This window comes from Megalobrama amblycephala, linkage group LG17 (assembly GCF_018812025.1).
Source record: "Megalobrama amblycephala isolate DHTTF-2021 linkage group LG17, ASM1881202v1, whole genome shotgun sequence".
Lineage (NCBI taxonomy): Eukaryota > Metazoa > Chordata > Actinopteri > Cypriniformes > Xenocyprididae > Megalobrama > Megalobrama amblycephala.
Window position 1 is genome coordinate 41722269 of NC_063060.1, and position 24098 is coordinate 41746366.

The 24098-nt window shown below is 38.3% G+C and overlaps 1 protein-coding gene across 4 annotated transcripts in view; it reads right to left on the bottom strand.

The window, feature by feature from the left end:
* Positions 1 to 422: 422 nt before the first annotated feature.
* Positions 423 to 24098, bottom strand: part of chd8 (chromodomain helicase DNA binding protein 8) — a 34229-nt gene continuing 10553 nt past the window's right edge. For 2 of the 4 annotated variants that reach the window (XM_048162430.1, XM_048162428.1), the window contains exons 15-39: positions 23610 to 23853; positions 20211 to 20387; positions 19952 to 20095; positions 19753 to 19851; positions 19505 to 19664; positions 19099 to 19309; positions 16533 to 16728; positions 16254 to 16424; positions 15775 to 16065; positions 15458 to 15678; positions 14912 to 15114; positions 11835 to 11991; positions 11667 to 11756; positions 10521 to 10624; positions 10160 to 10283; positions 9961 to 10036; positions 9572 to 9846; positions 9267 to 9499; positions 8430 to 9080; positions 5129 to 5472; positions 4951 to 5040; positions 3905 to 4006; positions 3721 to 3831; positions 1590 to 1694; positions 423 to 1453 (exon numbers count right to left, since the gene is read on the bottom strand). In XM_048162430.1, coding sequence (XP_048018387.1) covers positions 1076 to 1453; positions 1590 to 1694; positions 3721 to 3831; positions 3905 to 4006; positions 4951 to 5040; positions 5129 to 5472; positions 8430 to 9080; positions 9267 to 9499; positions 9572 to 9846; positions 9961 to 10036; positions 10160 to 10283; positions 10521 to 10624; positions 11667 to 11756; positions 11835 to 11991; positions 14912 to 15114; positions 15458 to 15678; positions 15775 to 16065; positions 16254 to 16424; positions 16533 to 16728; positions 19099 to 19309; positions 19505 to 19664; positions 19753 to 19851; positions 19952 to 20095; positions 20211 to 20387; positions 23610 to 23853 — 4957 coding nt within the window. In that variant the 3' untranslated portion in view covers positions 423 to 1075. Of the gene's footprint in view, positions 1454 to 1589; positions 1695 to 3720; positions 3832 to 3904; positions 4007 to 4950; positions 5041 to 5128; positions 5476 to 8429; positions 9081 to 9266; positions 9500 to 9571; positions 9847 to 9960; positions 10037 to 10159; positions 10284 to 10520; positions 10625 to 11666; positions 11757 to 11834; positions 11992 to 14911; positions 15115 to 15457; positions 15679 to 15774; positions 16066 to 16253; positions 16425 to 16532; positions 16729 to 19098; positions 19310 to 19504; positions 19665 to 19752; positions 19852 to 19951; positions 20096 to 20210; positions 20388 to 23609; positions 23854 to 24098 lie in introns of all 4 variants that reach the window. The other 2 variants (XM_048162429.1, XM_048162427.1) reach the window with 1 other exon arrangement.

Consider the following 24098-nt stretch of genomic DNA (forward strand, 5'->3'; position numbering starts at 1 on the left):
ATGTTTGTGAGCTTTACCAAGACAAACATTAATATTGTTTGTTAGTGCTGGCAAATAACCATGATAAATTATCAAACCTTACTTACCTCCAAATGTTAACCCTGCTGCATGCTGAATTTGTGATTTTTATTGTCTCTTTCAACGTGTTAGTTTCAACCTTACTTGAATTGCTATTTTAAATTTGTGATTTAAATGTCAAATGATGTCAACTAAAGCTACAAGGCAACAAAATTGCTTGTTATTCATGAAAACAATCGTTAATGATTATACTTTGATGTGGAGAAATATCATAAAGTATGAGAGAGCGAGAATAAACTTGTTTTTCTACTCAGCATGTATTCCAGGCAGTCAATAAAAAGAGCCTTGAGTGGTCATCATTCACATAAATAAACACTTGATGAAATGAATTCAACAGACATCAGTTTCCACTGTAGACTGCTATTCATATTTATATCACAGAGACAGTTGGAGTCAGTTATTGAAACGGGAATAAACGCATAATTTTTGCATCATTGCAGGCATAGGACCAACTCTACTTTGTACAATACAGCCATCATCTGTCTAACATTGTTTCAGTAACTAAACCTATACCCCAAATCCTACCCCGTCCCCACCCCCCGACACACACGCACAAAAAATGATATACATCCAACAGAAACTCCATGTTCTTCACCAGACCGAGGCACCACGATGGCTCAGCTCAGTGCATGACAATGGATCCTCCAGCACACTGTTGAACAGTTCAGCCTGAGGGCGAGACGAACGGCTCCTTTCCCAGCCAATAAAGGACGAAAGGGGCTTACTGTGGGTATGTGAGACAAATTCATATTTCATCTGGAATTAAGCACAATGTGCTGAATGAGGTGAAAAGAAAAAAACAAAAAAAACCTGTATGTTTCCTCAATCTACGCAAAACAGTCAAGTACAAATCCAACCCAAGAAAAAAAAAAAAAAACCTGTTACTCCATATTTTAAGCAATAACATCAACAATAATTATAAAAATAATGAAGGCAGAATATAATAAAATAAAAGACTGTCATGATCTCGGTCTACTACATCTAACGTGAGATTTGGTCAATCCTCGGAGCTCGAGGAAGAGTCTGAATTTTTCGGTGCCATGATGACATCATCCAAAATGGCCTCTCTGTCTGAGCTATCATATCCACCTTGTGACAAACTGTCACCTCCGTCCATATCGAGAGCGCTTGGCTCCATCTTCACATCGTAGGCTGGAGTAAGGAAGTGGTGAGATGACGTGAGGTGACCGCCGTCTTCCAGCTCCTCGTCGTCCATCATGTACGCGCCATCGGAAACTAACGTCTCGCCTTCGCCGCCTCCGAGGAGAGGGTCGTCCATCGGGATCGAAGGGGTGGAGAGGTAATGTCGATTCTTTTTGGGGATTGAAGCGTGGGGACTCAACAGTCTGTGGAATAAACTCTCAGGCAGGAAGCCCTGAGATTGAGGAGAAGGATCACGTTAATTTCTATAAAATTGACCACTGAGTGTGATTGACCTAAAATACGCTATACAACCAGGATAGATGAGGGTGATAATAAAGACACACTGAGCTAATACAGGAGACACTAACCGAATTGCGAACAGTCTCGGACCACTCCGGTGCTACAGCGTGGTCTGGATTCTCCTCCAGGTGCTCTCTCAGGTCCTGTAGTGCAGGCCCGTATATTCCACCAAACTGAAAAGCAGGGGAGTATAAATCATTGAGACCGACTGAACTGCACCAAATCCATCAAGAACAATAATTGTCCCAGACAAACCACATTTTAGGCTGGTATACTTCAGTGCTTCATCGATTTTTTGCACTTTTCATGAATACCCAAACTATGTACACTACAGTTCAAAAGGTTATTATCAGTGTTGAAAATAGTTGTTGCTTAAAGCGATAGTTCTGTTGAACACAAAAGAATATATTTTGAAGAATATGGGTCCGTATTGACTTTCATAGTATGGAAAAAAAAAAAATACTATGGAAGTCAATAGGGTCCATCAACTGTTTGGTTACCGACATTCTTCAAAATATCTTTTTTTGTGTTTGACAGAACAAAGAAATCCATACAGGTTTGGAACAACTTGAGGGTGAGTAAATGACAGGATTTCCATTTCCCTATCCCTTTAATGTTTGAATTTTTTCTTTAAATAAAATCCCTTCATCTCCGCAGTGGTGGACGCGACTTTATGCACATTTCATACGGATTACAGTGTGAGAACATTTGTTTTAGATTTAAATTCAGTTAAAAGGTGCAGTATGTAGAATTTCTGTCCGCTAGAGGTCGCCTATTCAAAACAAAGGCGTAGCTTGATGACGGCAAGTTTAAGCGCGGAATCTTGGGACATGTGATCTTCACATCACAGCCAGTGGAAACAATCAGGATAGGACTCTGGAAGAAATCATGTTCATGGATGTGATTATTAACATTATTGTAGTATGAAGCAGAGCAGGAGCGAGTGTTGTGGAGCTGAACGAGGAGCTGGAGCGATTGCTCAACACACGCCTCACGAGCAGCGGGACTTTTATTATGACACAGTCGCCGGCGCCGCTTCCGCTTTTCCGGTCATGAGTATGAGGTAACGCAGCTCTGTTTATCATATTAGATACATTTGAGAGTGTTGAAAATGATGTTATAACGTTACTCTGTGCGTTCGCTCGGCGGCTGCTGTGAGACACTGTTACACACTGCAGTAAGATAGATCGATTTTACAATATCATATTAAATGCTGGATGGCTTGTGTTGATAAACGGCATACAATTAATTTTAAAACGTATTGTATGATGGAGAAAATGCAGGACAGGCAACTCCTCATACGTCCCAGAGCCTTGGTTAAAAGTCACGATTTTCTAACGATTTACAAATAGTTGGAAACATTTGGGATATTGTAACTACGCAAGTGAACAAAATATATAACACTGGCCTAGTGGTTTTGGGATATTTTATTGCAAAACTCTTACATATTGCACCTTTAATTTAAAAATAGATATTTCAAGCTTTCCACAGATAGATTTCTCATGTCTGTGAGGCAAGTATGTGCAGAGTTTCGGTAAATTTTTGTTACGCCTCAAGTTCACTTGAGAGAGACGGCAGGAAGGGCATCCTGTTTGTTTTCTTGTTATTGTGAGTTTACATAAATAGAAGCAAACCATTTACAGTTTCAAATGTTGGATTATTCTTATCTATATGACCAAAAATGGTGTATTTTAAAGTTAAATGCAAGCGATCGCACCGGCGCCTCCATGTCATGTAGTAAGGATGCTCTCCACACAAACACTTGGATATGCGGCAAATGATAGCGCACACTTATCTAGGTGAACACTGGAGAGTTAGAATACTTACATGTTTCAAGTGATAAGCCATATTTGAGGTCGATGCATGATGAATGATAGGCGAATGTTTTTTTTGTTCCTGCGACTAACCGACTAACACCAATTTTGGTCAACTAAGCCTCTTCCCGTCGACTAACGGTTAGTCGAATATTAGGGGACAGCCCTAATAATGTGACAAAAGATTTGTCACTTATAATGAATTTAATGCATCCTTGTTGAAAGTATTAATTTCTTCCCAAGACTCAAAACTTTTGAATGGTAGTGCACATTAAATAGGAATTTTGCAACCACATTTGATTATATGTATACATTTTCTGTGTAAATCCCCCCTCAAATCTGGTCAGTCTCAATTATGGGATAACTCCCAAATGTCCTCCCTTACCTTCTTGCCCGTCCTTATGTCTATGACCTTCACTCTCTCACTGCCCGTAAGTGCTGCTCCTTTCTCAACCCTCTTCCTCCTCCTCTTCCTTTTGGTCCGGTTCACCAGTAACTGCAACAACGAGAGGAACATTATCACATGTGTCAGTCCAAAAACAAGAGCTCAATCTGAGTTATGCACTTACCTCTAGCATGTCTCCCTCTACTTCATAATCTGGGTTTTCTTTGAGCCAGTTGGGAAGGTCCCTCCTGCGGGGAGCATGGAGAACCCCTTCGGCATCTACCAGCTAAAGGTTAAAAAAAGAAAAAAAAGAAAAAAGCACATTATACATTATACAGCTGGACATATATAATGCATTTCATGTACATTTAAAGGTTACTTCTAGGGTTGGGTATCGTTTGAATTCCTAATTTCGATTCCAATAAGGTTAAAAAAAAAAAATCTTGTTTCAAAACATTTCATAGTAGCTGAATACCAACAGGCTAAAGAACATTTAACACAAGGAACTTCTGCCTATGGTTTAAAAACACCATAGCAAAACAATTAGCCCTAACTAATACACATTTCAAGCATTAGACAAATAAACAGTAATTAAAGAAAAACAAATTAGCAATCGCACAAATAAAAACAAATAAACGACTGAAATATACAACGTTTTAAGATTTTCAGAAACTGTAATCCAAAGTAAAATATCACTGCACTTTATAAATTAAATATACATTACCGATATAGTTACAAAAATTCTCTGTCTTCTGTTGTTTGATTAACGTTATTTTAGAGGCAGCAGCAGGTATATTAGGCTGCTGTCACTTTAAGAGCTGCACTGATTCAATATACTGTTACACATGCGTTTATTTCTCAACTGTTTACGTTCGCTTACGACATAACTGACTGTTTACACAAGGATATTTTGACATTTATCTGTGTATTTGTCAATTTATGTACAAAATCACTATCAATAGTATCGCTATCACTATCGATAGTGTTCAGTATCGCACACTATTCAGTATGAGAGGCGGCTTTCTGCGTGCACGTTTTGGATGTGCAGGTCTACTTGCACTTGAATGGTTTAAAATCATATTAAAATACACACAAAGGAATCGATAAGAAGAATCTAAATTTTAATTTTATAACAAATATCCAATTCCAGAATTTGAATAAATTCGATACCCAACCATAGTTACTTCTTCCCCAAACTTAGACAAGTTTAATGAGACTGAATTTCTGTACCTCATCATGGTCCCTTCGCTTTTTGCGTGCACTCCCTTCACCGTTTGGCATCAGAGCCTGCTTAGAGAACGTTAGCTTAAGCCCCTCCTCCTAAAGAAAATGAAGCAAACGTTAAAGCAGAAGAAAAAGACACCATTGAGGTTCATGACGGTTCCTAAATGTCTGAACACCACCTCACCTTCAGGAGTTTTACAGTGAACTCTGATTCTTGGCCTTCAAGAACGTCTGCAGATAGGGCACTGTTGCTTTTGCGTGCCACTCGGGGGTAACCCAGGTCATCGCTGAGGTCACGCTCTTCAGACAAAGCACTGAACTGAATATCAGAGACGTAGCGGCGACCTGACGGCCAGTGCCCCATAATAACCAGCGAACAGAGGTTGTCTATTCGGTTTATCAACACACGGTCTTTGGGCCAGTCAACTCTTAGAGGGTCAGTGAGGGACTCAGGTTGGGTGCCTTCTTGAGATGGTGTGAATGACAGGATGCTGTTATCTTCATCACCATCACACATCTTAAGAGCTGCTGCTGAGAGATCAGAGTCATTTTAGTTACAAATCTCAGACAAATCAACCCAAATTAACTCATTAAAGGATTAGTTGACTTCTGAATGAAAATTTCCTGATAATTTACTCACCCTCATATTATACGAGATGTTTATGTCTTTCTTCAGTCGAAAAGGAATTATGTTTTTTGAGGAAATCATTCCAGGATTTTTCTCCATATAGTGGACTTCACTGGGGTTCAACGGGTTGAAGGTCCAAATGTCAGTTTCTGTGCAGCTTCAAAGAGCTCTACATGATCTCAGACGAGGAATAAGAGTCTTATCTACCGAAACGAAAGGTCATTTTCTTAAAAAAACAAAAAAAAAAACAAAAAAAAACAAAAAAAAAAACAACTAAAAATATATATACTTTTTAACCACAAATGAACGTCTTGCATTGCTCCGCGATGTGTCACGCATTACGTAATCACGTTGGAAAGGTCACCTCGTTCACCATCGTTGTGTTACCTTTTTTTTGTAAAGGCCGTTTGACGTAGTCTTTGCACGTTCGCTTTGTAAACACTGAATCTGTACTTCTGCCCACATCACGCATGTTTCCAACATGATTACATAATGCGTGGCGCATCACAGAGCACTTGTGGTTAAAAATGACTGATCGTTTCGCTTGATAATACCCTTATTCCTCATCTGGAATCTTGAATTGCAGTTTTTTACCTTCAACCCGTTGAACCCCAGTGAAGTCCGCTACATGGAGAAAAATCCTGGAATTTTTTCCTAATTAACCTTAATTTCTTTTTGACTGAAGAAAGAAATGCAAACATCTTGGATGACGTGGGGTTGAGTAAATTAGGAAATTTTAATTCTGAAGTGAACTAATACTTTAATCATTACAGCTAGGCAAAGAAAAAGTGTAAATATTATACACAGTGACGATTTGAATGATTGAGAAACGAAAAACTTTCTAAATTTCAAATTTTCTCCTTTTTATGTTCAATGGCAGACAGCAAGTAATACAAGTTTGAGTGTTTTATTTTTGAAAATGTAGATGTTTTTGGGTGAACTAAGTTTAAGCTTAAGTAACAAACCATCTTTGAGCTGGCAAGTTTTATTTTGATTTATTTCTACGAATCTTGAAATGGTTTCAAAAATGATTAATCAATTTGAGTCACTCAATTTAAGGAAGCTCCTGCATGGCATTTTTCATGTATTCAAATGATTTAAATGGTATCGTTCAAAAGATTTTTTAAAAATCAGGGCTCGACAATAAGGACTGCCCGATGGCCCGGGGCCAGTGTGAATGACTCCCGGGACAGTAGACGGAACGGTCACTTGCCCGATCGGGCCAGTGCTGTAGGGTGTGCGATATATATCGTCTATGTCTATGATATCGTAATTGTTGATTTAACGATCTGAAATTATCAAGTATATCCCTCAATTTACAAAACCAAACAAAAACACAAAACACCCATTGAGTGCACACATGCAATACAGGACGTAGTCTAGTAACAGTTAAGGTTAGACTAGTGCGCGTGCATATTTAGAGTGTACGCTTTCACTGCGCGTGATTTAGTCTATTAAAATGCCTTTAGAATGCCCCAGAATTCAAGATAAGGGGCAAAAATGCCCCAGTATATCTTTTATATTCATATAATTTAATAGAGTTAACCAATATTACACAGGGCCGTTTTTCTCCAAATATCAACAATTACAAATGTGATATTGATTTTATTCAGAGTACAGTTTAATGAACAAGAACTTAATATCAAGTGACTTACATTTTAGACACCAAATCGCCTGTTTCACTCTATTTTGCCTACGAAAATAGTTCCAAACAAAGTCCACAGCATTGTTTTGCATCACTGAGAAACACTTCCTGAATGAATCAGCCGTTTGAATGAATCGGTTGAATCCGGTTGAATCTTAATGATTCGCTCATTAGCAGAGACTTGCTGCCACCTACTGGCGGGATTAATTTCAGGTTTAAAGTGTCTTATTTTTAAAATAATTTCAAATAACAGTATTTAACATTTTATATTTTCAACATTTCAAAACATTATTTATGCATCTAGCTCTCGGCTGATTCATAAAGTTTAATCTATAGTTATATAGTTATAGATATAACAATTTCTGTACCTGAAAATCTTCTGTTTAAACCTACATGAAAAACTTGAAAAGCATTGTTTATTTTATTTATATGTTTGTTCTGTTGTATTCATATCTGCTATACTCGTAATTTGATTATTTATTACTATTTTATTACTTGCTGTTTATTTATCTAACAATATTTAAAATTTAAGTGAGTTAATCTAGTAGCTTTTGGTGTCAAACTTATTTATTAAGTTTACATGTTTCATAAACAACGAAAACAATAACTTGGCTTATTTTATAGGCCTATTTTCTTTTCTGTTACTTAATTTTTTGTTGTGGGGCAAGTGAAAATTTTGGCAGGGCAAGTAAAAATTTGAACCACTGGCCCGACCGGGCCAGTACAAAAAATCCTTAGCGTTGAGCCCTGAAAATGTTTTTAAAAGCAATCTTTTATACTTACAAAGGCATTTGTTTGATCAAAAATACAGTAAAACACAATTTTGTTATAATGTAAATAACAGTTTTGTATTTTAATATATATGAAAATGTAATTTATTCCTATGAAGGCAAATGCATGATCTGAATGATCTTAGAACAGTACATTTGACATATGGACATTACTTTGACACAGTCACCTCTGATAACAGATTACTCTAAATTGTAATGTAGAAACAGGCTGCTTTTAAACGATATGTATTGCGAAAAGTGCTATACAAATAAATGAATTGAAGTGAATTGAAAATGCTGAATGCTAAATATTTTTGTGGAAAATGACAAAAAAATTTGAGGAATAAAAACCTCCTAAAAATAACATTTGTCATCAAAAAGCTAAAACACTAATAAATAATATTGTAAGCTACACTGCTGCAGGTTACCAAAAACCCCTCACCTTGTTCTCTCTCTGCATCACTGTCTCCGCTATCATCCGAGCTGCCCGAATGACGGGAGGAGGAAGACGAGCCCGAGTCTGAATCGGAATCTGAGTCTGAAGGCCCTTCACCTCTCTCTCCTCCTCCTTTTCTCTCACCCGGCCCATTGTTTTTGCTCTTCTTCCAGCCCCATCCAACCTGAACTCCAACTTTCCCCTCAGAATGGGAGAGGAGCATGGCTGGGGAGTCTGACGGACAGAGGGTCTCCACCCCCAACAGCCGAGACTCGTCATCTAGGCTCTCCTCTTTGATACCGGTCGAATCCTGTGACTGACTTAACGCGTGAATCTGTGAAGCTGCCTGAGCTTGCTGATTCTGGAGGTAGTCGAGACGGGCCTGACTGAATGAGTACTGTGGGTCAGCGAAGATCGAGAGTTCAGTGCGGCTGACGCCATGTCTAGCGGCAGCTAAAAGCAGCTCGTGGTCGTGCTGTGGGATGCTCCACCAGTTGGGCAGGTCGGAGCTGGGTGGCGCCAGACTGAGGCGCTCCTCTAACGACGGGTGGGGAAGAACACGCTCACGTAGCCGACACAGCAAGCTGACCCTGTAGAGTGTGCGTGACGCCCGTTCTTCTGTGATGGGGGCCAGGGATTGGGACATATCTTGAGATTCTAATAGAGGAGAAGAGAGAACAGTAGAGAAAAACTGTCATTTGGTGTAAACCACATAAACAATTGTTTTGGGAGCCTCATAATTACTTTAATGTTATGGTACAGATATATTCCGCATCCCTAATCCAAACCAATTTCCACTGAATTAAACCAACTTAAACACCAAACAGGTTTCTCATTCAATACCTTCTCCACGTGCAGGCCGAAGGTGACACACTCTCCGACACATGGACATGAAGCACTTGAAGTAACGCGTCAAGCTTTCATCCGTTTTCTTATCAAGTCGAGCAAACGAACGAAAACGATTCCAGTCCATATGATGCTCATCCCCTTCTTGAGCCTCTACCTCTTTCTTTATCCTTTCGACGCCAAAGGTTGATACCACCCTGTAAAAATCACACTCCTCCCTACGAGTCCACCTGAAACAGGGACGCTTATGAGAATGCTGGATAGCAAGGAAACTTCAGTAACAGGTTTCTTGAGGAACGTACCTTTGTTGTCGTTCTTGTCGGGCTATCTCTTTGAGTTTAGTGGCTTGTTCACAGCGTCTTCGTCTACGGTCGCCCTTCTCTGCCGCCTCCATCTTAAGCTGCTCTCGCCTGTAACTGCGTTGGTAGGCTGTGATAAGACGCCGTAGTCTGGCTGTAAGCGATGAGCTCGTCGGCCAATAACACAAATCTGATGATCCAGAAGATGGCCCCTCGATCTGCACAGGAGCAGAGCGATCCTCCACACAAATCTCACCATCTGCATTCACCGAATCAGCCTGAGGAGCCACATTTATTATTACATTTAAATTCCTAATAACACCACAAGATAAATGTGCCAGAAATACACATACACAGAAACAAAAAAATGAAGTGATTCAAAATGTGCATACCTCCTCATATACCTCCTTAGCGTGTCTTGTCGCAGGTTTAAATTCTGGATCTTCAGAGTACTTGTCATAGTCTCCTCTAAAGACACAAAAAGAAAATCAAAAATTACAAGAAAATCAACAATACTCATCTAGAAGCTTAAATATACCAGTCAACCATATAAGCTGTAATGTGTAGAGATCAGCTCTATTTGAAACCGACCCCTCGCCGAGCTCCGGGTCTGCCGCTTGCTGCTCCGCATTAATGTCCTGCTCATTTGGGCGGCCACATCGCTCAACAAAACACAAGCAGGGGTCAGCACGCATGGTGGTGTACATTTCATATCCTGAAATGGTAAGATACAGAGGGAAAAAACACATCAGGGATCTGCAAAACTACATATTTTTGTCTTTGGCGGGTATCAGAATGACTTAAATCTAGATAAAATCTCCAATACACCTCACTAAGACCAAATGATTTGTTAGTTGTTAGATGACTGAAAACATTGGTTTTAAAAAAGCAACATGGGGGAAAAACTATAAAGAAGTTCTTAAATAACGAGGTAAATAAAGCCTACACGTACCATGCTTATAGACTCCGATAAGCAAACATCGGTCAGCTTCTGCGTCCCACCAGCCAGACGGAACATCCTGCTGCTCCATTTCAGGCAACCAGATATCAATGTCCCTGCAAGGAAACACACTTTCTAATTTAAAGTTGAAAAATTGTGATCAATGCATTAAAGAAAACATAATATTTAAGCTTGGTAGGCATAAAGATCCAAGAATGTAAGATTTAGTGACAGCTAAACTGTTACAGTATTGTTGGTGACATGACCAGCTGTTCAAGAAAATTTACATTTATGCATTTAGCAGATGCTTCTATCCAAAGCAATGATCATTTCTGCATTCAGATGAACATTAATGCATTTAGCAGAGACTTTAGTGGTGTTGTCACGATACTGGAATTTCCAACTTCAATACAATACCTTGAAAAATATCAATACCACAGGGAAAGCTGCCATATATACTGCCTTACAGATAATTAATAATTTGGGTAATTTGAATGCAATAGCTTACAGAACAATACACTCACTTTTGAGTAGTTGAATAGTTTAACTATATAAATAAGTAAATAGTCAGTAATAAAATAAGAACAAATGAACAAACTGCAAAACAACAGCACAAATAAATACAATAGAATAAAGAAACAAATTAAATAAACATGGCTTTAAGTTGTTCAGGTAAGTAGTATTCAGGTAAGAAATACCATAGAAAGGAAAGTCATCAAATGTAAAATAACACTGGATTGTTTTCATTGTAAAAATTAAATACAGATTAATGCTTACAATTAAAGTCACAAAAGCTATTTAGTCAAGAGCAGCGAGTGATTTTCGGTCTTTTGTTCTTTGATTAACAGCAGCAGGTTTATTAGGCTGCTGTCACTTTAAGAGCTTATGCACTGATCCAATATACTGTTACACTTGCGTTTTATTTCTCAACTATTCAAATACTCGGCAAGATGGGCTTTTTGAATGTATTTGACCATTTAAGTGCAATAAGCCACGAAAAAGAAGTCACTTTGGGCAGCTGGTATCGATGTATTGATACTGCAGAAAATGAGTATTGGAATCGTATCGATACATATCGAAATATTGATATTTTTGACAACACTAATACAAAGTTATAATACTTTTATCCAAAGCAATGAAGTCAGATGATGACTATACCTTGCATCAGCTCCTCTTAATACAGAATCAGCATGTTCTCCAATGACCTCCTGCTTCAGGTAATACAGCATACGCACTCTCAGCAACACTCTGAAAAAGAGTGAAATTAAGACACTCAAGCTAATATTTAGTTCAGCATAAACAGTGTCCCTGATGGGTCTAACTTACTTGTTGCACTGGTGTTTGAGGTGTTTTCGGTAACTGTCATCAAGCAGTAGACTATCGGGATTGTACTTGCGGATCCACTCAACTTTCTGCACATCAAAAGAGCTCTGAGCCTTCACTCGTTTCCCCTTCCTGCCACGAGGGACAGGGATGGACAGACCTAAAGGAAAGGAAAAAGCATTATAGACCTTTATAAAAGAGTATAGACTGCTTAGCATGAAACTAATGCTGTGTTTCAAAACCTACATAAGCTGTTGAATTCTAAAGCTCTTTTGCATCATCTCCAACAAACGACAGAGCGGAAGTCATTCATTTCCAACGGGGAGAGTAGAACAGTAGCTACATGGAGTTCAGATCATCTGCATTATGCATATGCAGAATTTTCAGATCCAATTTGAGCTTTGAAATATTTAAAACTTTTGTGTGTAGATTGTGCCTGACTGAACATGATGTATTTTAATCAAAACCATAAGCGTGAGGTGAAAATTACCAATATTTAAGATCATTTTTAATAGGGCTGGGTATTGAAAATTTTCACGATTTGATTCAATTTCTATTCACAAGCTTTTTATTGGATTGCGATTCATTTATTTTGGATATATATATCAGATACAGAACTTGGCAAATTTTCTCGAAGAAAAAAATCTCTCAACTAATGCTTTAAACTATACATGGGAGTCAATATTACATTACTATAATATTGAAGGTTAAAATTAACTTATTTATATACAAACACTTAAACTCAAGGATGTTTTTTTATGATAAATAAAGTTATAATACTAACTTTAGAATTAAATAAATCTTATTTCTACTCCATTTATTCAAACAAATATTTAGCATGTAATACGGTGCATATATTTATCAGAATGCTACGAGTTATAGTCACTGAATATGGTTTTTCTGAGGTAAATGTGACGTTATGCGATTTTGTTTACAAGCTGATTTATTAACATCTTTCTGAGATTGAAACACTGATTGAGCGATTACACGTGACATGATATGGATTTCGGTAAGTTGTACTGCATTAAACATACCTTCAGATGTTCATTCATGTTTATTTTGCACTGTAACTGGTATTAAAGCGGATGAGATGATCGGTTCACGTGTGTTGCGCTGCTGCTTCTCTTGAGCCGCGCTACAGCGATTTGTCACGACACATTAAACAGCACCAAAATGGTATTAATTTTTTGAATTTCATAATAAAATGGACATCATTTGAAATCTGAGACTTTGTTTCATATCAAAAGTAACAAAGCACAAAGATTATTATGATTTATTGGATGGGAGGCACAGTACAATGTTCCGATCATTCATCAACTGAAAAGAGACTAGACTAATTGTTTCTTGGGATTTAAGAATCAATATCAGTTCATAAAGATTAGAATAGATTAAAATCGAGAAATTTGTATTTGTATTTTTTATACAGCCCTAATTCAAGCCAACTTATTGTAATGCTATTTAAACTTATTATTTTTCTGAGACCAATTCCAACTCCTCCTAGAGCTTTAACTCTATAAACTCCAAACTTGGGTCAGACCTTCAGACTGTTGTTAACTTTGTTGTTATATCTTTTCTAACTGATCCGACTTACGGTTTTCCTAAAAAAGCTGATTAAAACTGGAAAAACTGGAAACTCCCATTGACTTTCATTGAACTGCCTTGGCTGATCTGAACATTCCGTCCAACTGTCAAAATTCAAATTCAAACACACAGACTCAATTAAACTGCCATTCCTATTTCCAAGCCATTTAAACTCATTCAAACTTATTCTATCTATCTATCTATCTATCTATCTATCTATCTATCTATCTATCTATCTATCTATCTATCTATCTATCTATCTAAATCTATCATAGCAACCACCCAGATCACCCAAGCAACCACCTTGAACACCATGGCAACAGCACATCAACCACACAGAGCACCCTAGCAACCTCATAGCAACACCCTAGCAACCACCGAAAATACCTTAGCAACCGTATAACACCTTAGCAACCACCCGAGTACCCTAGCAACACCCTAGCAACCACCCCAAGTACCCTAGCAACCACATAGCAACACCATAGCAACCACACAGAGCACCCTAGCAACCTCATAGCAACACCCTAGCAACCACCGAAAATACCTTAGCAACTGTATAACACCTTAGCAACCACCCGAGTACCCTAGCAACACCCTAGCAACCACCCCAAGTACCCTAGCAACCACATAGCAACACCATAGCAACCACCCAGAACACCTTAGCAACCGCATAGCAACACCATAGCAACCACCGAGTACCTTAGCAACCACCCAAGTACCCTAGCAACCGCATAGCAACACCTTAGCAACCACCCCAACTACCCTAGAAACTGCAGAGCAACACCTTAGCAACCACCTAGAGTACCCTAGCAACCGCATAGCAACACCATAGCAACCACCCCGAATACCTTAGCAACCGCATAGCAACACCCTAGCAACCACCCCGAGTACCCTAGCAAACCACATAACACCCTAGTAACCGCCTTGAGTACCCAGACTATCTATCTATCTATCTATCTATCTATCTATCTATCTATCTATCTATCAAACTAAATCTATAAAAACTACTAAACTAAAACTTAAACTTTTAAACTTTCAAACTTCAAAACTTTTAAAACTACTTCAAACTTTCTGGACTGGCTTTTTCAAGCCAACTTAAAGTTTGTCTCGACGAACTTTTTTATCTAGTTTTTAAACACTATTTCTGTAAAATGAGCTATTAGCAATAACTAAAATTATTTTATAATTACTATTTGCAATGATTAGCCCTATAAAACCAACTATGCTTTACTTTCAGACATATTAGCGGTCAATTATTTTGTGTGGATATTGTTCATTCATTATAATCATGGCAAATAAGTGGAAGGTAATGGCTGCTTCATGACCAATCTGAAAGTGAGAAATGCAACAATCAAAGGCAGATGTCGGGGACAGTGGAAAGGCGGCTAAAGGGAAAATGTTGACTCATGAAAATCTGAAGACCTCTACCACTATGTGAGGGTCCTTGCTGGTAATATCAAAGAGTGTTAATTAAAGATTATAATGAGAGAAAGTCATACCAGAATGATTAAGCAGAGCCTGCGGTTCTCGTCCATTCTCTGGAGGGGTGATTAGTTCCCAGATGAAGCTCTTGATGTTCTCATCTCCACGGTAATGTATCAGACAGAAAACCAGGATGACACGGCAAATGGTTTCCACATCGCGTTCACTGAGACGCCGTTTACAGCGAGCATGAGACAGGATATCCCGCCAGCGGCCCCATCTGTAGAGAGAAAGTCATGTTAAAATGTATGAAATCATAATTCCATGAAGTTTCAAACCAGTTTCTTAAAAGGTGCAGTAAGCCATTTCTGAGGAACGCTGTTGATATTTAAACGCACCCCTACCCAAATGAATCACACCCCTATCTTGTTAGCTCCACCCCTAAATTAATGAACATGCTATGCAGCACAGGCACCTCCCCCTTCATGCTTGGACACGCCCCTTACTGCTGATTGGCTACAAGTGTGTTTTGGTGCTCGGGCTTTCAACAGCGTTTCTCAGAAATCACTTACTGCCCCTTTAAGAACAACTACATTACGATCATGAAGAACAAGTCCACAAACCCATAAACAAGTAGGTGTTTCTCGACTCTGAAGCAGTCTGTGCGCCCGTAACCTCCACCAGAATGCCGGTCTGAGCGTCGAGAGGCCCGAGATTGACGGGAATTATGGGGTGGGTAGTCGTCATCGCTGTCCAAGTCAGACAGATCACCACCCTCTCCACGCAGGCTGGAATACTGACGCGTTTGCTTTCTCACTCTCGGTGTGTCGATCACGAGAGTGTTCTGCGCAGAGTTCACAAAAAAAGAGAAATTAAGAAAGGAAAAGCTGGCAGAGAATAAAAGATACAGCAACCACATTTTAAAGACACTACACTGTACCTTCCTGTTGAGAGTATCCATGTCTATGTCTGCTTTCCTGGCCCACTTCTGCCAGAACTCGGGATCGTCCAGAGCAATATCTGTGCGGTTCTCAGACGCCACGAAGCTGGCCTTGGAGAAGGTGGATCCTTTGCCTTCACTCTCTATAGTGATGGTAGTTGCTCTTCTCTGAAGGATCTGATCGATGTCCTCCTCACAGAAACGGCTGCCCTCGTCGTTCTCATCCATTATGGCGGCATAAGCACCTTTACGAAGCAAATCCTCTATCTCCTTCTTGGAGAACTGCTGGATCTGAGGAAAGTTTACAGCACACCATTGAGTAACGATCCACCACAAATGAACTTTTTCTACCTTCAACTTGCATGTTTTATTTAAAGCAATATCTCACCTAAACATACAAGTTTTGATGAACAATTTTCATTTTTGGGCAAACTACCCTCTAATACAGCAATTTAATCTGAGATTTCTTTCATTCTTACCCCATTAACGCTGCTGTCCTTGTTTCCACTCATGCTTTGCAAAACGGCTCGATCAAGCCCCAGTTTGAGACTTGCTTTGTCCAACATCTCCCTCTCATAAGAGTTTCTGGTAATGAGACGATACACCTTAACCGCTTTAGACTGACCAATGCGGTGACAACGTGCCTGAGCCTGTATGGAAGAGAAGACAAGTTATGAAAATGAACACCAGGGACAGAAAACAAAAACAATTAATGCATTAAAATCACTATGAAGAAAAAGATGGTATGAGATCCTCACTTGAAGATCATTCTGTGGGTTCCAGTCAGAGTCGAAAATGACACAGGTGTCAGCAGCAGTCAAATTAATGCCCAAACCTCCAGCCCGCGTACACAGCAGGAAGACAAACCGGTCTGAATCAGGTTTACTGAACCGATCGATGGCTGCCTGTCGCAGGTTTCCTCTGACCCGCCCGTCAATGCGCTCATACAGGTATCTGATCAGACAGAACATCTCATTTTAGACCTATCTATGGTAGAATGTCAAACATTTAGATATCAAACATATTTATTCTAAAACATTGTTGCAGCTGAATAACACGAACAAAAAAAATAGCAGCCTACAGAACACTTAGGCCTATAAGAGGAAATTTTGCCTATGGTTTTAACAAAAATACCAGAGCAAAAATAACTAGACTAATATATATTTTAAACATTAAACGGTTAAAAGACAACAAATAAATTAGCAATAGCATAAATAAATACAACTGGACAAATTTCAGGTATAGAAATTCAAATCAAATGTAAAATAACACCACATAGTTTTCTTTTCAAAAATAAAATATAAACGAATCCTTAAAAAGTCACAAAAGACATTCAATCAAGATCAGTGAATGACTTTCTTTTGTTCTTTGATTAATATTAATGACAGGCAGCACACGTTTATTAGGCTGCCGTCACTTTAAGACCGAACGCATGGATCCAAAATACTGTTATCGTACACATTACAGTACACATACACATGCGTTTTCTTTCTCATCTGTTTATGTTCACTTAATACATATCCCACTGTTTATGAGGATTTTGACATAATTGTGTGCATATTGGTCCATTCAAGCACAAGGGAACGCAAAAGGGAAATCAATTCTGGCTAGGGATGCACCGATTGATCGGCCAGGGATCGGAATCAGCCGATTTCCCTCACTTCTTACCGATTCCGAGCTGATCTTTTTTGTTACCAGCGGCACAGGCAATAACGTCAAATGCGCATTCTCGTTCTCTTCTCTGTCACGGTGAAGTGACACACAACCGCGCGGGCGCCTCCTCTCTCTCTCTCGTATCATTCACTCCGGTTAAATAGTGCTTACTGCGCATACATTTTGTCATTCCTGCACGTTTCACGCTCACACCGAAAGCATGCGCACCACTGATCTATATTAGTGAAGCGAACAAGCCACGCTCAGTCTCAAACAGAGACAGAAGCCAAACAGACTCACAAGTACCAAAACGAGTAGCATAATGCGCTTAAACTGTCAAATACATACAAAAGTATGTCAAAACCAGCGGCACAGGCAATCTTGGCGAGTACACAGATAAACGCTGTCAGTTTTGAATCGTTAAATAGCTAAGAAAGTGAACTCATGTTGTGTGTAACAGTATTGGGTCCGTTGAACACTGTTCATAAACTCTTAAAGGGACAGCAGTCCAATATTCCTGCTGCTGTCGGTCATGTTAATCAAAGAACAAAAGACAAAGAAAATCGCTTTCTGCTCTTGACTGAAAACGTTTTATAACTTTAATGGTAAGAACTGATCTGTATTAATATTTACAATTAAAGACTACAAAAATAACACTGAATGTGTCATTTTACATTTGATTACTTTAATTTCTGTAGTCTTTCTTACCTGAATAGAAACCCAGTTAACCCAAAAAACTTAGTTTCATAGCTCTCTTTATTCTATTGCATTTATTTGAGCTGTTTATATTTTATTACTTGCTTTTACTTTTTTTTTTAATGAAAATAAAACTTTGCATTGAAGAAAAGTAGATTTTTGTTTGTATATGTTGTCAATTATAGTTCTTAGAAAGAAAATCAGAATCGGAAAAAATCGGTATCGGCCGATCTCACTAACAAAAAAAAAAAAAAAAAAAAAAAAAAAAAAATCGGAATCGGCCAAGAAAATTGCAATCGGTGCATCTCTAATTCTGGCCCTGAACTACCTTTTCTGCAGTAGAAATGTGTGAAATAGGGCTGCTTAACGATTAATCGTGATTAATAGCATCCAGAATAAAAGTTTGTGTTTACATAATATGTGTGTGTACTATGTATATTTATTTTGTATTTATAAACACATACATATACATGTATATATTTAAGAAAATTACAAAACATAAAAATATTAAAAATCAATAAATATTTATATAATTTAAATTATATATAAATATATATACACACATGTAAATACATATATTAAATATATACATGCATGTGTTTATAAATACAAAATAAACATTCATAGTACACACATATTATGTAAACACGAACTTTTATTTTGGATGCTATTAAATCACAGTTGTTAAAAAGCCCTAGTGTGGAACAGGCTGAGAACACGCTCTGGAACAGTGGCCCTCTGTGGCCGCGCTTCAGATGTGTGCGACTGTGGGCGGCACGCGAGTTCTCCTTCACGTCTTCTTGCACTTAAATAGTTGAAAATCACATTAAAATGTGAACACAGGAATCGCAAAGTGGAATCAAAATGAACATGTCTTATCGAATCCACAGTTCTTGGGAATTTGGAACCGGTTCTAAAATGGAACTGCTTCTCGATACCCAACTCAAATCACATTTTACATTTCTAAAGCAGTACCTCTTGTGTATGAGGTAGTCCTCAAGGATGTCGAGGCACCGCACCATCTGGGAGAAGATGAGTACTTTGTGCCCGCCAGCCTTGAGGCGAGGAAGCAGCTTATCCAGCAAGACCAGTTTCCCTGCAGAGCGCACCAGAGCCTGGAGATGAAAGTCTGGAGCCAGAGGATCGTACACCTCCCGCAGCTCAGATACTATCTTCTCCTCAGCACCTGCACAGAGGAGACCAAAAACGGAAAGTGAACCAGGGATAATAATAAATAAACTGACCAAGTCAGTATGGTCAACCAATATGCAGGAGTTTTTATTCATGTGCTACATGACCAAAGTTGTCACATAGGTGAAGTAAAACGCATTGCCCTCAACAAACAGGAGGGACAACAACTGAACAGCCATAAACTCTGTACCTGTAATGAGGTAAGGGTGGTTGCAGCACTTTCGAAGTTCCATCATTGTATTGAGGAGATTGGGTACATTGCTGTTGTGTGTGGCTCCCATGCTAAGGAAGCTAAAGTTGCGCTCTAAAATAGCACGGTAATACTTCTTCTGTACATCAGTCAACTCCACCTGGGGATCAAAAAAAATTGATGCATTCAGAACTTACAAAAGCAGAGAGAATGAATCACCTAGAAACAGTCCTGCTGCTCAATCATACCTCAATAATGGTTTCTTGTTTTGGGGCGAGGTTCTTTTCTACATCTTCCTTCAGTCTACGCAGCATCATGGGCTTCAGAATTGACTGTAGTTTCTGGACCTGATAATCACAGACGGTGACAGAATGGTGAGAACTGCTGATGCTCTTCAGAGGAAATGTTACCTGCCAAAAAAAATAATAAATCGCTGCATTTCTCTACCTGCTCCTCTGTTTTAAGATCTCCAAACTCCCGTAAAAACTCTATCTCCGAGGGGAACTGGGCTGGTTCCAGAAAGTGCAGCAGACTGAACAGCTCCTCTACTGTGTTTTGAAGTGGAGTGCCTGTCAACAACACTTTATGCTCCTGAAAAGGGAAAAAAGAGAGAGCTGTCAATTAATTAACCACAATTAATCTCTTTTTTTGTAACCAACACATTAATATATTCAGTTTCTATTAAGGCAAGGCGTTAAACTCTTACAAGGTCGAGCATCTTGAGGCTGTCGAGGAGTTTGCAATTTCTGTTCTTCAAACGGTGAGCTTCATCAATTACTACACACCGCCAAGAAATCTCTCTCAGCTCTGGGCAATCTGATAAAATCATCTCAAAGGTTGTGATCAGAGCTTCAAACTTATAGGCCCCTGGTATCAAGTGTCCCTAGAGATTACAAAAAAAAAAAGTGCACAAAGGAGAGAGGAAGTTAGAATCAAGCTATCAAAATATCCTACTAGTATAAACAATAGGGGTGTAACGGTACATGCATTTATCCCGAACAGGGGTGCGTTTCCCGAAAGCATCGTTGGTGAACCATGGTCGTAAGTCCCATTGAACTCTATTGGTAACTTGCGACCGTAGTTTGCTTTGTCATATATTTTTTTTCACAGTTTTGAGAATGTAATACACAAAACACACTCAAATACTCACACTCACACCTATCTTCGTAAATCTAATTTTGACTGTTAAAGGTTTCTTAATTTGATCGAATTAAATTTGACACCTGCTCAAAAGCATTTTTTAAATTAATGATCAATATTGCTTTGCATGATGTGTGCTTATACAAACTGACAACCACAAGTGAGCTGCATTCAATTATATGAACTAAAATAATTTTTTGTAGGCTATATTTACATACTACGACTAACCTGACAGTCGTTTATACAGGTTTTGTAATGGAAACTAGTATAAAATTAAGAAACCCCTAAAAAAACAGTAAAAACATTGAGTTTACATTTAAAATATATTCCAATATCCAAATATGATAGCTACTAAATCCTACAGAAAAAAGGGGCTCAATTTGTAACGTGCTGTCCTTGCATTTGACCATTGCACATTATAAACAAGAAATATTTGTTGAATAAAGGTTAGCAAATACAAACATATTTATAGAAAACAGTTGACAATGAATAGAAAGGACCAATAAGAGCAAAATGAATCAAGTAGTAGAAGTTAGTCCGACATAACGAGGGGTTGTGTTAACTAAAGCGTCCGTAATTAACAAATCTTAAAAACACGGATGGATAATTCAAAATGATTTCTGACAGAAAAACAACAAGCAAGAACAAATTTTAAACCAAGCACGGCAATTTTCATTTTACAATGATCTTCCCTCTTTCTGTGCGCGCGCGTTTGTGTTTATGAGAGAGAGCTCGCGCAGACTGAGCAACGGTAGTTTTAAATGCATAAGTAACTAACGTGCTAGTTTTCACACAAAATAAGTACGCTATGTAACATAATTGGGTACTTTAGTTAGTATTAACATAATAACGCAACACATGTAGGCTACGTTTCTCAATACTGAGAATAAATAAACGCCCGTTTCTCCAGACTCGCGCTTGTCAGTCAGTCACACATCACAGCATTTTCATAATCACTAAGTCATATAGCGATTTCAATTTTATTTAGATTTGTTGTTCAGCATTATTTGATCGTTTTATACCCGTTTACCTCAAGGAGTTAGAAGTACCGTGACTACTGTACTGTCCTCGCTTGAGAATTCAGTCACTGTCAGATGGCGGGAGTGGAAGGAGGGATCGAGCATGATTTTGTGTTGCTGTCGATCTGCAGCCTCTTATTAATGATAGGCTGAATGCATTTGTCAATCATCCCCTCTAGCTATTTGGGGAAATGAGCCCAGCGCTCAGATTGGTTTTTCTTTTGCTGGATTTGAGTACTAAATGTGCACAGAGGACTGGTTTTTGCGTAGTTTAGAGTGACAAATCGTACCAACGTACTTTGAGGTCAAAATGCGTACCCGCTACGCAAAATGCGTACATGTTGGCAGGTCTGCAAATGACTTGAGCAATTAAAAAGTCCACTAGATAGTGTGCACATGCTGAATGCGTCTTTCTGCACTCATGGACAAAGGAGAATACTCAACTGTGTGCGAAACGGAGCGGAACCCTGAACTCAAGTGTGACCATTTTTCCTATTGTACCGAAATCTTACCGAACCGTGACCCCAAAACCAAGGTACGTACCGAACCATGACTTCTGAGTGCCGTTTAGACGGTACCGAGTGCCGATATTCGGTAATGCGATATATCGCGATAATGAATATGCACGATATTGTTATCGTGGGCATTTCAAAATACCGTAAATAATAATTTATTACCAATTATTAATTTTTTTATAATGCAATTAAGAATACTTTACCCATCAACCGTATAAAATGCAAAACATTGCTGTATTCTGCATTAAGAGAACACACGCTCAGATGTAAACAAACCCAAAGTACATGAGAAGCACATGGCGAACGAGTGAAGGAGACCCGCTGAATGAAAGTGCACGTTCACTCTCTGACAGCAGAGGGCGCTGATGGAACAGCAGAATGCAGCGGTTACCACGGAAACTGTGCAAACAAAGTAACTGCTCTAGTGAAGTTTTTAAAATGCTTCAAACAGCCATTATTTTTTTTGTAATCTCAATGTTGTTCATCACCAAATACTTGAAGACTTAAAAGTCTATTTTCAAACCTTATATTTTAATCTGGACTACCTCATGCCCTAATTATTAGAAATGTTCTGATTATTTGGTATTGTTCAGAAAAAGTTTGAAACATATGTTTTCATTAGTTAACATTTTAATTCATTATTACCAAACTGACAATAAAAATACTTATGAAGTATTAAATATTCTTAGTTAATGTTAATTTCTTAGTTACTGTTTAATAACATTACTAAAATCCAAAGAGCTTATTCAATGGACCTGAGAGAAAACTAACAATAATCAGTTGTATTTCTTAACTAACATTAACAAAAACTAATACTTTCTGTAACAAATGTAGCTGTTGCTCAATCTTAGTTAATGCATTAAATAATGAGACCTTATTGTAAAGTGTTTCCTGTTGTTCTTTATAGCCTAATTCTTTTGCATTATAATCTGTTTGAAAATTTGATTTTATATATTTTTTGTGTATTGTATTATTGTATTTAAACATTCAGAGTTCTTTTTGTTATTACAAAAAGAGTTCTTAAACCTGTTATACTATGACAACACTTTTTTTGCAATTTATTTCAATATCGTGATAAAAGCTTCAGCAATTAATCGCAACATGAAAATTTTATACAGTCACATGCCTAGTGCCGTTACACCCCTAATTAACAACCTAACTTTCAACATCCCAAAAAATCCAGCTTCCTGCTCAACAGTTTTTAGTTCAATTTATATATTACTATAGTATTTATTAATGCTTTGAATTAGTTTTCATATTTTTAGATTTTTATATTGTGTGCTTTTATCGTTTTTTAGTTTTTGTTATTTAATTTAAATTTTAGCAATTTAAGTACTTCAACTTAAACTAAATTTAGTTAATATTAACAACACTCCTTCTCAGTAATGATCAAACTGATGAGAAAGAAACACAGAATGCATCTATACCAACCTTGTCATCTTTGCAGTACATTTCATACTGCTGGATCATCTGTCTACTGGCCAGACTGCCGTGGTAAACTATAGCATTCATATCAGTCCAAGTGGAAAACTCTCTTTCCCAGTTTGTGATAGTGGACAGAGGGGCAATGATGAGGAACGGCCCCTGGACCCCTGTAGCAAACACCTCTGACAGCAGGGCTATGGACTGAATGGTCTTCCCCAGACCCATCTCATCTGCCAGGATGCAGTTTTGCCTGTGTGGGAAGAAATGAAAACAGAAGAGAGGGTGTAAGAATTGAACAAAGAAGAGGAACAACATTATCTCCAGAAAAAAATAAAGTTGTAGCCTATCGTTTTGCCAATCCATTTAATCTCAGCACTGAAATAACTATTATTGACCTTGAAATTGTTTGATGAATACAATTTTGGTGACAAGAGATTGTACCATGCACAAAATCAATTAAGAGACTTCATAATCAATTGTAATGCATTTCTCAGC